Raw genomic sequence first — 14,091 nt, 5'->3', positions numbered from 1 at the left:
GCTTGGTGGACCAGAATACTTCCGGTTCCGCATTCCTAACCCAGTTTATTACACTCTGAATGTGGTGGTGGCTATTAGCATATAATAGATGGATTGTCCTAATATGTTTATTTGAACTGAATGAAAAATATACGCACACATATATAGATTTACATGTGTTTTAAGTTGGTATGTGTAAAAAATATCTTCTTTTGAAAAGTCTGACATCCCGAATATAAGCTAGACAAAGTCAAGAAACGTTAACCGCATAATAGTCTTCCCATTTGCATTGTGAAGAACTTTGGATATGGTTTTTATTTGATTGTTTGTTTTTGCCGATATTTGCTCAACAACGATTTCGTAGTTGCTTGAAATATACAAATTTGTCGTAGTGACGCAAGCAAACTTCCAAGATGTGTTTTCTTCGTGAATTTTTATTGTTGGTTCCTTTTTCCTGAGTAATTGAACGCTTGTCTTCTTGATTTCTTTGGTCTTGAGATCCTATAAGTTAAATACATAAATGTGATATTTAGCATAAAATGGCAAGTTTTAGCGCACAGTAAAAGTGTTTAGACCAATGTAATGATTTTTATTCTATTTATAAATGTAACCTGAATTTGAAGTCTGTATGAGAAGACCGACTTAAATGTAGTTGTTTCCCATTGAACTTCTAACGATGAAGTTGTGCAAGTGTAGCGAGACACTATGAAGGGAACTATAAACGAATGTAAATATTTTTTTGAATTTTATATAATTCCCTTATTAATTTGAACATTTCAGCAGTTATACCTTGTGGTGAATGTTAATTTCTATATTATATGCTATAAAATCTGTAGGAAATGAGTTATTATTAGCTCTGCGCATTGAACGAAATGCTTTTCGAAAACGAGAAAATAAATTTCAATCGTTGATTATGTTGTGGTAGCCTGCAAAAAGCCTCTCATCTTATAATCCAATGATTTAAACAAAAAACCATCAAGTATCATTTCAGCTTATGATGTTGAAATGTGGAACATTTAATTATTATAGTGTCTTGGCTCAATATCAGATTCGGGCGCAAAGAATATTTTGAAAACGTAGTTCGAAATTATATGCTACTAACATGTCGTAGCAGCCTCAATAAAAACTAACTATTAATATCAACATTACCTTGGATAGCACATATACCTTGCTTTAAAATGTCTACCGTAGTATTCAGCCTAGTAAAATTTGAAACTGTAATCACTCGTTCATTGTTATTGATTTGGCCATTTGCAATAATCTGTAAATAAAAGTTTATGTCAAAGTATATGAAATTTATTCGCCAGTGGAGTTTTACTTGTGGGCATTTTACGATTGTCCCAATTTCGGTTTAAACATCCGATGTAGCCAAGCAATAAAAGGTTAGGTCTTGATTGTTACTAAAAAAAAATTTTGTTACCGTTTTATTTGATACTTTCTCATATGATACCAATTCAACTATGTCGTTAAATGTGAACACAAAGACATAAATAGAATATTAAAATTGTAATGGAGACAATCATACCAGTGAATGCCAAATTAAGAAATAAAATTAACAGGATGTTGGAGTCTTATTACATGCCAACACATAGTTGTTTTTGCCGAGGTCGAGTTCAAATTTCCTCGGGTATAATTCAACTATGATCTATAGCTGAACATAGCTCAAATATGTTTTCTAAGATACAGGTATCGAGATATTTGAGAAGTGGTTTATTGTGCCAGTAGAGACCATGCTTGAAACATTTAATTCAACTTAGACTAAGTGAATTTCATCCTCACTCTGGGGCGGGCCAGCGGATGAGCGGGCAGCAAATCCAAGCTGTAGAGTTCGCGATATCACACATTTTTCTCTATGTGTTTTATTCAAGTAAAAGATGACATGACGTGTATAGATTTGTGTGACTGATTGTGATGAATCAGCAATGGATGACCGCCCTTTTGCTCGTCTGGTCATTAAGTGATTTATCACAATTTTACAAACATTCCCCTCATACGTGACCTTTAATTTATTCATTCTCATGTACAGCAACAGCTTTAATTTGTTTATCCCTCGAATTATTTTTGAAGTTGGGGGCATCATTATCATAACCTCATACTGGACAGCAGTAAAGTTTGACACGTCCATGCCCACAATCCTAGCTCTGTTTAAGTTCAAGCACAGGCAAAACGTGAATGGTGGCAAAAGACTCGAATCATAACGTCACTATAGTAAATATTCCTAAAGGAAAATTCATTGCAAACGAGATCATTCATCAAATGCAGTGTATTATGGTTTGCAATAAGGAAACAAAATGCTCTGATATCAAACGTATGGATGTATCGATTTGTTGGATGTTGCTGCAGGAGATTTTCTCGTAAACTAATTTCGATATTCCACAACTGGGGAAACTTTGAAAGTTAGGAATTCAAGGGAACATGTTTTGACAATTAGCCACAGACAATCGCACAAGCTCGTCCAAATAAACTGGCAGTTCCGCAATACACTGCCGTTATTGATCTGCAATTTTGCATGCGTGGCTTAACGTTTTGCTGGAGAACAGGGCCTCATGTATCAACGGAGATCCTGGGCGTCTACCGACTTGATTTAAATGCAAATCACGTGCATGTGCATAATGCGTATTTGTTGACTTTATTGGCTTATAGGTTCGCGTGTTTTCTCAGTTACTATATCGCACACCATCCAGTAATTGCGAACAAATCCAAATCAAGTGTGCGATGGCTCGCAGCCATAAATGTCATCACCACTGGGGCTACAGCGATTAAAATTCCCAACGCAGAGCAGTAATAAATGTATTATGTCTAAATATTTTCACATGCTTGGTCTTGGGCACTTAATATTTGATCTTAAATGGAACGTCGCCAGTCGCATATCAGCTCGAGCTCCCGCGATACGTCATTTCTCCGTTCAACATGCCTAATTATTTAATAGAAAAATATTATTTGAATGAAATATTTTTTGCCAATCCCAGATATAAGAAACAGAGAAGCTGGAAGCTGGTCTCACTCCAGATGCCCAAATAGAAAGTACATTTAAACAAGTACAGTAGCCTACATTGTTACTTATCAATATCAGTCAAAAAGAGTTTTATCCTGATAACTAATTTGGTTATACTTTCTCAGTCTTGTTGATGAACATTCTTTAATACACAGAAATATAATGATTAGACAAAAGATAGAAAAGCTATAATATATTGAAACATAAAATTTCTCTTATTTCAATTTGTTACAACTTTTCAGATTACCTGTAAATCCTCCATTACATAACCTCTAGCACCAACTGCAAATATAGTAATCCCATTTGACCGAGCATATTTTGCTGACAAAAGCAAATCATTTCTGTCGGTAGATCTTCAAAAGATTTAAAAAATTATCTATAACCATCTACAATCTACATACATATAATCTACATACCTTCAATAAATCGAGCAAAACAAAAACGGTTTTATACTACTTCTTAATTTTTGGATGTCTAAGATTAGAATAATTTGGTAAATAATAAAGTAGCAATTCTGAGTAATCAGCTTTGAAATAACATTTATATAGATTTTCAACAACTAATATCTTGATGGTATAAAAATAATATATATCGCGCAGAAACCCAAGTTGAAAAACAAAGGGGCTAAATATACGGATATATCAAAAGAACTCTGCTAACTACCATTACATGAACCGTGAACATTAACAATAATAACAAAAACATTAACAACAGTTAACGATACGATGCAAAGGTGCATTTTACGTGTATTCAGACATTGTACACATAAGTTATTACCTTCCATCTGTAAATAAAATAATGACTTTCTTCACTGAAGCATCATAGAAACGATCAGATCTCATGAAATCTTCGTTAACTGTTTTGTTGATAGCATGTGCAGTGTAAGTTGTGAATCCATGAATTAATATTTCGTCAACAGCGGCCTAATGAATACTCAGTTAATAATTTAAAGCTAATTGCATTTTGAATTCTGAAGGTATCACAATTTTGTGAACAAATCGTTTAATAAGACAATTCATACGACAAATATTACTTTAGTTCTTTTTCGCATAGAACGTGACCCCACACTATCTCACTAGCTTTGTTTTGCAACTGCGTTTATTGTGCATGTGAATCTAAAATATGCTAAATTCTGGGTTTTGTTTTTTGTTGTTGTTACGAATGGAATTTTTTTTAAAAATTATAGAACCAAATGATTATCTCGAAAGTTTACTATTGTATTTAAATTAGAGAGGAATACTTTTTATTCCGCCATGTTCGATACCTTATGAGCACGAACTGTGGTCTGATCTTACCGTGACGGTACCAGTCTCGACTGCTCAACCCTTGATGAATATTTTACCTTCAATTGGGCTTTGGTCTTCAGTTTTCCTAGCTGAATTTCAGTTTTTAAATATGGCTGTGTGCTATGAAAAGAAAATGAAAATTATTTTACCGAATTTTTTTTATTGAATAACAATGAATTTGAAAATACAAACAAACGCTGAAAATGATTTTAGAAGAATGTTTCTTAGTCTTACTGTACCCAGATAAAATTCGTAAAAACACTCGCAGCGAAGTGGAACAAAGTGGAAAACGATCAAAACTAATTCCTTGTTAATTTTTAATTAAGCACTAAAATATAAAACATAGCTAAAACACTGTTGACATAATTTTTGAACTATTATGATCATGATGATCTCATTTGACGCTTAAGAAAGAATCATTCTTCGCCACAAAGTTAAGCCAAATACATATCATGGAAGCTGTTTCTAGGCAATTTGATCTTGACTAATAGAGCAGCTGCTTTTAAATAATTTAAATAAATTATTTATAAATGCGACTTAAAATCTAATTAAATAAAATGAAATCTCTTTCTATAGCTTACTTCTCATTTGAAAACCAGTGTGAGAACTGAACGACACCAATCTGTGTTAATCCGCCCAAGTCATAATTTTCTGCTACCAACTTGACCCATGACTTCATAAGCTCCCAATTCACATTTGTGATAGAACCCGATCCATCCAGCATAAATACAAGATCCATGGGCGTTTCCCGACATTCTGGCAAAATAAATTAATAATTGAAACATAACGTAATGTAATCCTATATTATCTAAACAAATTTTACCATTTCATATTGTCAGGCAACGGTTGTTACCGCTTACCAAATGTTCAAAAATGTGAATATTGTCCCCCTAAAAAGTTTTCAGCCTTTAAATACGATTGACTGTGAGCTCTCATCGGTTTACTGTTAGTGTACCTATAATTCCTCAGTTCCGTCCAAAAACTCCATGTATATGAAATTCAATACCTCACACATCTTTTATTTATTGTATTGATATTAAAATTGCTTTTAAGCTTAGTGCCGATCGGTATTTACCAACGCTCAATTCTATCCTTTAATCTCTTATAATCTCAAAATCTTTGATCAGATCAATCTCCCTTATACCTGTATGAGTAACCTTGTTTTCAGTAAATTTTCTAAAAACAGTCATAACAATGAAATAATACCTGCTGCGTTTAGATGCCTCGGATATTGAGGAAGAACCAACAAAAATATTAATTCGCTTCTCATTCTTCTGAATCATATAAACTGACAAAAATCAAATATAGATTGTAATGCTTTGCGGATGTAACTAGCAGTAAAAATGATTAGCTCTGATAAACATTAAACGCTCTGTTGAACAAAATGAATAATAAAAATACCAAAACATTTTAAATAAACTTGTTCCAAAGAATTGATAAATACTTGACATTCAGTTACTTCTGCCACTAGTATATTAATTTATTCATATTTTATTGAAATTTAAAATATGTATAATTTCAGGCATATGTAATAGATAAGTTAAATACGTGCGCTTGATACATACGCCAATGCCCCATTTACATATCACTGCTTAGTATCGCTATACTAATTTCGATTGGGGATATTTAGTCACAGAGCGAAATGCTCATACCTTCCAAATATACAGCACAGGTGGCTAAGATGCAATGATAGACGAACAAATGCAAATTGAATACAGATTTAACTATACTATGATCAATTAAATGCGAGGGGATCATCAAGGTTCGTTTTTTATGACTAATTATTCCAGTGAATCATTTTCGCAAACGCCAAAACGTTAAACTGTTATTTTAGTGTATCTCTAAAATACAGTTTACAATATACAATCGTAAATTTTGAATCAAATTTCGTTCAACTTTGCCCAAAACTTGCTCACATTCTAAAAAAATTGGACGAATCACATACACATACCAAATAAACACAAGTCGTCACTAAATATGTAGCTCACACATCTGCTCGCAGAAAATAGTGTTTGCTGCACAAGTCATCATTGTAATGTTACACTAATTTCTGCAATGGAAAATAAAAGTGTCTAATTACACCCCTTAAGAGAAAGAATGATATTCGGGAAATCATGTTGTTACATATAATTTAATTTTTTTTTTGTGTAACTTAAAACCTGAATTCATCTCATTTAACAACAATCGTTCATTTATTCCAACACAAATTTTTTAATTTTATGATTATTTTTTTTTGTTCCACAAAACGCAAATGATTTGAACTCATGGATTTATTATTTTATGAATGAACAGTTTTTCTACAAATATCGAATAATGTATTTTGAATAATGGTTCAAAAATCCTTCTGTCATTTACGATACAACAGCATTCAGTCACAAGAGATTATTATACTTTTATTAGGTTAAAACTCTAGTATAGCCCACAATATTCATCGCTTTACTTGGCTTTGCTTATAAAGTTGTCATGATATTCATGTATTATTCTAATAGTTGTTGTTTATGTAATTTCCAACTTCGTTCTGCTTAGATTAGTCATATTCTCCGTTGTTGTTTTCTCGACATGCATTTCCTTAGTAAGAAGACCATAGTAATGGTTATCGTATGGCTTCTGCAGTAGAAGCCAAAACGGGAACGCAACCAATGAGCCAATCAATGTAGCAAACAATACAATTCATTCATTCTTTCCGTCTGTTATTCATGTGTCAGTAGTGAAATAAATATTATTTACTTTATTATAGTTATTGTTTATTATACTACAAATATGAATATGATCGAAATATCATTTTCAACATAAGCAAATAATTTGAGTTGATTGGTGAAACCAGAATCAAGGATTTCATACTGAAAAACTCGTCCAATATTAGAAACAACTCACATATTAAAATATGATACATATATTTATTTTTAGAAAAGAAACAATTGTTGCGTTCAAATCTCAACTAAATAGGTCAATCCTCTCCCGTTCTAATTGTTAAATTTTGATATCTGAGTGATTTATTTTTTTAAATACCGCTATGTTTCTGTATGAATAAGGATTGCTTTATACATGACATAAACATAAGTAACTAGAGAATACCGCATAACAATGCTAATCAGTCTTGTAATAGGTATTTCTTCTGAAGCATATTCGTCATTAATCATCTCTTTGCTGTAATTTCAAAAATGTTGTGACTAAAAGGTTATTGAAACATCCCACTCGTAATAGGAAGTTTCATTGTGTATTCTATAAAAATATTACCTTTATTAACTTCATTACTCATATTAGACTTAGTTATTGTAAGGTAAGAACTGTCAGATCATATTGCTTATGATTTCATCCCGGCAAGTCGAATTAGGGTCTTATCTGCATTACTCTTCTGATAATGAAAGTAATGCGGCTTGAAATATGATTCTTAGTTGCAGTGTACTTAAAAATATTATCGAAGGTTTTCGAATAATTATAATTAATGCTATTGTTGGCAATCAAATCATTCATTCCTAAGTATTGCATAAAGTATTATGTATTGTGTATTATTTGCTTTGGAGATCTGTAGTAGTGTTATCTAATCGAATCATAGCTTTTGATGTTTTAGTATTGTCATGGAAAGTTTATGTCGTTACTCGTTAGTTTTCCCTATCTGGTATATATCAACCTTGTTTTATTTCAATTTTTGGATTCAAATTAGAATGTTATGGGCTAAGAAAGTTAGAAATGTTAGATATTAGCGCGGAAATGAAGGAGAATCTTTTGATATTCGTTGGAATATTTGCTTGGATGGTTGCCGTCGTTAGCGCAGGTTGGCATATACTATATATCCTCACGTCCTTCAAATTATGTGCTTATTCCTGAACCCTTTATTTTTGCGACCAGATAGAGGTGAGTGGAATGCATTTGGAAGTTACCAATACTACGTATCTGGAAAAGATGATATAAAATCATATGTTGATGGTGAAAAATTCTGTAAAAACAATGATGGTGAGATGGCAATGATAAAAACGAGCGAGATTCAAACGTTTATTCAGAATCAAGTCTCAGCTACTTCAGGTATATAGGACATTTTACGTTTTCCCCCGAATTTTTGTTTTAATTCTTGAATCGTCAGTGTTCATATATTTGTACATGTTTACAATAATGTCCAACAGTCCCAACCAATCATGTTTACATACAACAAATATTACACACGACAAAACTTTTTTTTTCTCTAAGGCATTTTATTGTCTACAGGACAACCCTATGGATTTTATATAGGATTAAAGGAGGTTGGCACAAGCAATACCTTCAAATGGAAGGACAATTCAGAACTAACCTACGATAACTGGAACTTAGGAGAACCTCATGTTGATAAACCTGAACCTTGTGTTGCTATGGGGTGGTTTAACGCGTATTATGCAAATCTACCGTGGTATGACGTCGAATGCGATGCGAATGCACCGACTGGATTTGTCTGTCAACGATTAATGGGTAACAAACTTTTATTGTAATAAGTCTACTTAATTTGTAGATTATGTCCTTTTTTCTTTATACAAATAACTATTTATGTATTTTAATGCCATTAACTTTAATTTAGTTCATTTTAATCATGCCAATGTTTACTGCTCGATAGTTTATATAAACTTTAAAACATTAATTTAAATAATTTAAAGTATCGCATCAACAGGTATTCGCTGTTGCTTATTGCACCAACAAAATAATGTATGATGTCAGTAGCACTTGGCATTTCAGCGATCGCACAATATTATAAATTTACTGACAGCAGAAATTTCAGTTTTTGATAAAAAAAACTGCTCAAAACCGAACAGCTGAATTCTATCATAAATATTCCGTTCAAAACTAACTACTCTTGAATAATTATTAGTGCATAAATGATTATTATAGTGTTTGCTTCAAGTTTCACTGTCATCGATGGGATATAACGCCATAATAGGGATTTCAAGTTTATGTATTATTACAAATTCATTTATTCGGCCATATTTTAACTTTTCAATCTTTTATTCGGTAAATATTTGGAAAAATTAACCTGAATAACAAATATGATAACTATAAAGTTTTAAAGTGACATAATCCTGGAACAAGCCTTCACAAATCAAAAACGATTTTAAATTAATATGAGTTCAAAATTGATTGTTAAGGCCCACGAGGTTAGAGGCCTCAAGGCTTTAGCCTACCTTGCCCAATTGTATATTCGCCCCTGGCCTCATGAGTGATGTGACAATGTGCAAGAATGTTGGAATCCTTGTCGACACAAAGGTTCACGTAATGGCTTATCGTTTACGTCTTTCTCCGCCGACCATGTTTGCGGACGTATTGCACTACAGCTTGAGAAGGCCTTTATAAGCAAGTCATCGATATTTGTATATTTGTATACGAATAAGAAGCAATTGGCAATTTTTCCTATTTATGTTTAAACCTATTTACTACGTAAAAAAATACAGTCATTCTAATCGAAACAGGCAAAAAAACTTGTTTTAAAACAATACCCTTTGAACAAATCCTTGATTACATTGAAGCTATTTTGAATAAATATAGCAGTTTGACATGTCACGTCATCACTTCATATTTACTTTATTTCAAGTATTAGAAGAATACGTTAACAATTCGTAAATTATTTTACTCACCGATATGGCGTGTTTCATTTCATCGATGTCTCATGTTTTTTTCCTAGTTTTTGTATGATTCAAGTGTCTGTTCATTTTGGTGATAAGTAAACTATTGATTGACTGTAAAAAAACAACAATTTGAATGAGCAGAAAACTAAGAATATGATATAGTTTGAATATGCATCATCAACAACATCGATGAAAAGAGTATGCGCGCGGTAATTCTGAATTAAGATTATCTTTACACTATGTAGGAAGTTACTGGGAAACTTGGTCATCGTGGAGTACATGTAACTGCAGCTCAATGATGAAAGTACGCAATCGAACATGCATTGACTCGGGAAGAACGGGGCCCAATATTTGCATTGGTTCTAATTTTGAGGTAAGAAACAAAAAAAATGCCATTTTTTGTAGTAAGTTGATAATTTCTAATTTTTTAAAGGGCTCACAAGAAAAAGGATCATCATTCTATGTTGTTTGAATAGTTTTTACTATTTTATAGCGTATAAGCCGCAGTCGTAACAGTAAATATCTAGTAGTTCTAATTCAGGGCGCCCGACCTGGCTATTGACAAATTCTCCTAAAAAGTTGTGATTTATCTAAATTATTCACTTTCGTTATTTTTCATAAGCGTGTGAATTAATATTTTTGTGAGCATTTTTAAATTTGTTTAACTTTTTGAAGAACATTAAACCATTAAACTTCGGATTTAAATAAATGTTGGAATATACAAATATTATCGTGCATATATTGTATCGAAAAATTGCTAAACACAATTACTTTCTTCAGACGATCAATTGTTCAAGAGACACTGCCTGTAATACAACGTCCACCGCGGCGCCTGCTGAAATGACAACAACAAATATTTATCATAAATTTACAACTCTCAATGACATGACACATACTTCCACATTGTCTGCCAATGCAAATAACACAAAATCTACGGAGATGAACATTTTCTTTCCCACTGGTGCAATCAATACTACCACAATGACTTCTTGTGGTAAGATTATATAGCTTACAAATTATAAGAGACATTAATCTTAAATGCACAAAATTAAGAGTTTTTAAAACTACTATTTTGTGGTTCCATAAAATGCTCACTGACTTTCTGATTCTCATGTTTAACCTGTCTTCAATGCTGAAAATTGTTTTTAACGTTTATGATTCTTTTTACTATATGTTGAAATATATTGCAGGCCACGACAATTTATTGGTTGCAATTGTCTCATCCATAGCCACATTGATTCTTGCAATCATTTTATTTGGAATTGGTTCGCTGATTTGTAGATGCAAAATAATGAGGTGAGAAATGTTCGATACTACAACAAAATGTGTATATTTACCGAAAATTTGGAGTATTCACTCTTAAATTGAATCAGTAAGGTGTGTCTCTTTGTACAGCTGTAAGCGCAATCTCAATGTCTGGGACAATGTCTGCAATACTGGGCTCTAACATTTTCGTCGATTGTTTTTTCTAACTCCTCTATGGTAGAAGCAATTCCGCAAACAAATCCAATGTTTCTTATTTAAAATCCTACTTATTAATTAATTCTAACTTAATTTTTGTTTACAGGAGGAATTCTCAAAAAATCGCAACTCAACCACAACGTCTTTCAGAGATGAATAGGGTTGTTAATGACGTCCCGAGTTATCATGAAAACTTCGATGAAATTCAAACATCACAACTGAACTCCGGAAATAATGAGTTAAGAGAAGAGAAAGAAGAAAATTATGAAATCCCGCATAATTATGAGAAAATTAAAGACGGAGATCATCAATACGAAGAAATGAATAATAGCACAACAAAAGAACATCCGTACATCAATTAAATGCCTAAAAATGAATATGATTCTTGACAGATTGATTGTAAATAGCAATCATCCATTGCCACTCCTGTTTAGTCGTGAATCTTGTTATACATTCTGAAACGCATACAAACATTGTAATTTTAACCATTACTACTTGTTCTTGAACTTCTGCGCTTGTATTAGCTGATACTTATTCAAACAAAAATAACATTGCATATCGGAGATGTAAAATTTAGATCTTTCATTATAAAGGCAACTGTGGATCTGGATTCGTATAACTGGCATAACATGATCTAGGCTGGTAATGGTTTCTTTGCAATACATTTGCCACTTTTTTAAGAATCCCGTAATATAAATGAAGTTGATGTATTGTATTATGGATGTATTGTGATATTCCTTGGTTTTCTATTTCCTACCATAAATGAAAGCAAGTACACAAGCACTATTGTCTAACTCTGAAGTGTTTTCAACAAATATTGTTAATTTCAAGTCATATTTTGTTGAAAGCTTTACCCTGATAGCATCCATCCTGTTTCCTTCTAAATTAGTAACATATTTTTTTAAGTGTGTTTCTTTTTTGTTTGTAGGTGCCACTGACATTTTTCTTACAATAATTGGTATTCAATAATTTGAAGCTTGGTGGAATCGTCTTATTTTATAATGCTATAGGACTAAGTGATGAGTTCACACTCGTTCAAGTGTTCGTTATAGAAACTTTAAAATATAACCAAATTCAGAACATACTTGTATGGTCCATTATTGTTTTTGTCTTGTACAAAACTATGAATATAAGTCAAACAGATTATATATAAATAATGTTTGTAACAATATAATCTCAAATTAATAATCCGAATTGAATGTATTTGTTCAATTATGACCTAGACTAGATCTTTCCAATATAAACAAGTATCACATATAAAATCTTGGTAAACGCTTTCTCATGATGTGAACCGTAGCATAACATTGATTGCGGTATCTGTGAGTTGTGACGTAAAACATACGTCACCACGTAAAAACATACATGTTCGAATGATTTTCTTTAGTTAGCTGACTGCCCTTACTTTGGGCAATAAGTTATTCGGCAAAGTATAAACTAAATGATTTAGTCTCGTACCAAAAGAGAACAACCATACGTAACAACGTAAAAACATAGTGCTCGAATGATTTTCTTTAGTTAGCTGACTGCCTTTACGTTCGAGAATAAGTTATTCGACAGTAGTATAAACTAAATAATATAATCTTGTACTAAACATTTAAATAATGGTAATTTCTCCAAGGCAGTAAATATTATCACTAAATACGATCAAAATTTATTACATTCATTTTTTTTTTGATTTACTAATATAAGTGTAAAATGTGTGCATAGTAAATATTTCATTAAAATGAATCAAAGCAAATTGACCTCGAAAGCGTCCTCGAATAATATTACAAAAATCTATAAATTTTCCTTATAAATTCAAAAACATGATTTCAATCTATTTACATTACATGGTGATAATTTATTTGACAAAACTGGAATCTGAATGAAGAAGAGAATATTCAGTTTAATTCACCTGAACTGAGTTTGATTGGGTTGTCAAGCAGTGTTAGCTTTCCTTGCCAGTATCAAATGCCCAAGTAGAGCCTGAATAATTGAATGTATTATCAATTTGAATCAGGATTCCAATCAACTTTGGAGCTGTAATCAGTTGGCATTATTTTTATGAAATGTTCTTCACCATTTCACCCCAAATAAGAAACCATGGAAGTAGTAAATAATGCATAAAGAACAGAACTTGGTGGACCAGAATATTTCCGGTTCCGCATTCCTAACCCAGTTTATTATACTCTGAATGTGGTGGTGGCTATATCAGCATATAATAGATGGATTGTCCTAATATGTTTATTTGAACTGAATGAAAAATATACGCACACATATATAGATTTACATGTGTTTTAAGTTGGTATGTGTAAAAAATATCTTCTTTTGAAAAGTCTGACATCCCGAATATAAGCTAGACAAAGTCAAGAAACGTTAACCGCATAATAGTCTTCCCATTTGCATTGTGAAGAACTTTGGATATGGTTTTTATTTGATTGTTTGTTTTTGCCGATATTTGCTCAACAACGATTTCGTAGTTGCTTGAAATATACAAATTTGTCGTAGTGACGCAAGCAAACTCCGAAGATGTGTTTTCTTCGTGAATTTTTATTGTTGGTTCCTTTTTCATGAGTAATTGAACGCTTGTCTCCTTGATTTCTTTGGTCTTGAGATCCTTATAAGTTAAATACATAAATGTGATATTTAGCATAAAATTACATGTTATAACGCACAGTGAAAGTGTTTAAACCAATAAAATGACTTTTATTGTATTTATAAATTTAACCTGAATTTGAAGTCTGTATGAGAAGACCGACCTAAATGTAGTTGTTTTCCATTGAACTTCTAGCGATGAGGTTGTGCA

General features: G+C 32.1%; 3 protein-coding genes across 3 annotated transcripts in view; 2 read left to right on the top strand and 1 right to left on the bottom strand.

Moving 5' to 3' along the window:
- LOC144422910 (uncharacterized) overlaps positions 1-14,091 on the top strand; it is a 75,429-nt gene that overhangs the window by 45,971 nt on the left and 15,367 nt on the right. The window lies entirely within an intron of this gene.
- Positions 3,879-5,619, bottom strand: LOC144422760 (collagen alpha-1(XXI) chain-like). The gene is made up of 3 exons (XM_078112554.1): positions 5,467-5,619; positions 4,842-5,016; positions 3,879-4,380 (listed from the first exon to the last, which is right to left on the bottom strand). The coding sequence occupies exons 1-3, from the start codon at positions 5,528-5,530 to the stop codon at positions 4,266-4,268; spliced, it is 354 nt and encodes a 117-aa protein (XP_077968680.1). The 5' UTR covers positions 5,531-5,619; the 3' UTR covers positions 3,879-4,265.
- Positions 7,929-12,416, top strand: LOC144422979 (uncharacterized). Its single transcript, XM_078113103.1, has 7 exons — positions 7,929-8,035; positions 8,110-8,283; positions 8,464-8,700; positions 10,091-10,218; positions 10,626-10,839; positions 11,036-11,141; positions 11,413-12,416. The coding sequence occupies exons 1-7, from the start codon at positions 7,951-7,953 to the stop codon at positions 11,666-11,668; spliced, it is 1,200 nt and encodes a 399-aa protein (XP_077969229.1). The 5' UTR covers positions 7,929-7,950; the 3' UTR covers positions 11,669-12,416.

This window comes from Styela clava, chromosome 5 (genome assembly GCF_964204865.1).
Source record: "Styela clava chromosome 5, kaStyClav1.hap1.2, whole genome shotgun sequence".
NCBI lineage: Eukaryota > Metazoa > Chordata > Ascidiacea > Stolidobranchia > Styelidae > Styela > Styela clava.
The sequence above is the reverse complement of the archived record's forward strand: the minus strand, read 5'-3'. Positions and strand labels throughout refer to the sequence as shown.

Bases quoted from the DNA above. Each gene is read 5' to 3' on its own strand.
- LOC144422760 (XM_078112554.1), bottom strand. From the start codon at position 5,530: ATGAGAAGCGAATTAATATTTTTGTTGGTTCTTCCTCAATATCCGAGG. The intron at 5,017-5,466 runs GTATTATTTCAT...TTATTTTGCCAG, and splicing joins GAGGCATCTAAACGCAGCAG to AATGTCGGGAAACGCCCATG. The intron at 4,381-4,841 runs GTAAGCTATAGA...TTCTTTTCATAG, and splicing joins CACTGGTTTTCAAATGAGAA to CACACAGCCATATTTAAAAA.
- LOC144422979 (XM_078113103.1), top strand. From the start codon at position 7,951: ATGTTAGATATTAGCGCGGAAATGAAGGAGAATCTTTTGATATTCGTT. The intron at 8,284-8,463 runs GTATATAGGACA...TATTGTCTACAG, and splicing joins TCAAGTCTCAGCTACTTCAG to GACAACCCTATGGATTTTAT. The intron at 10,840-11,035 runs GTAAGATTATAT...AATATATTGCAG, and splicing joins TACCACAATGACTTCTTGTG to GCCACGACAATTTATTGGTT.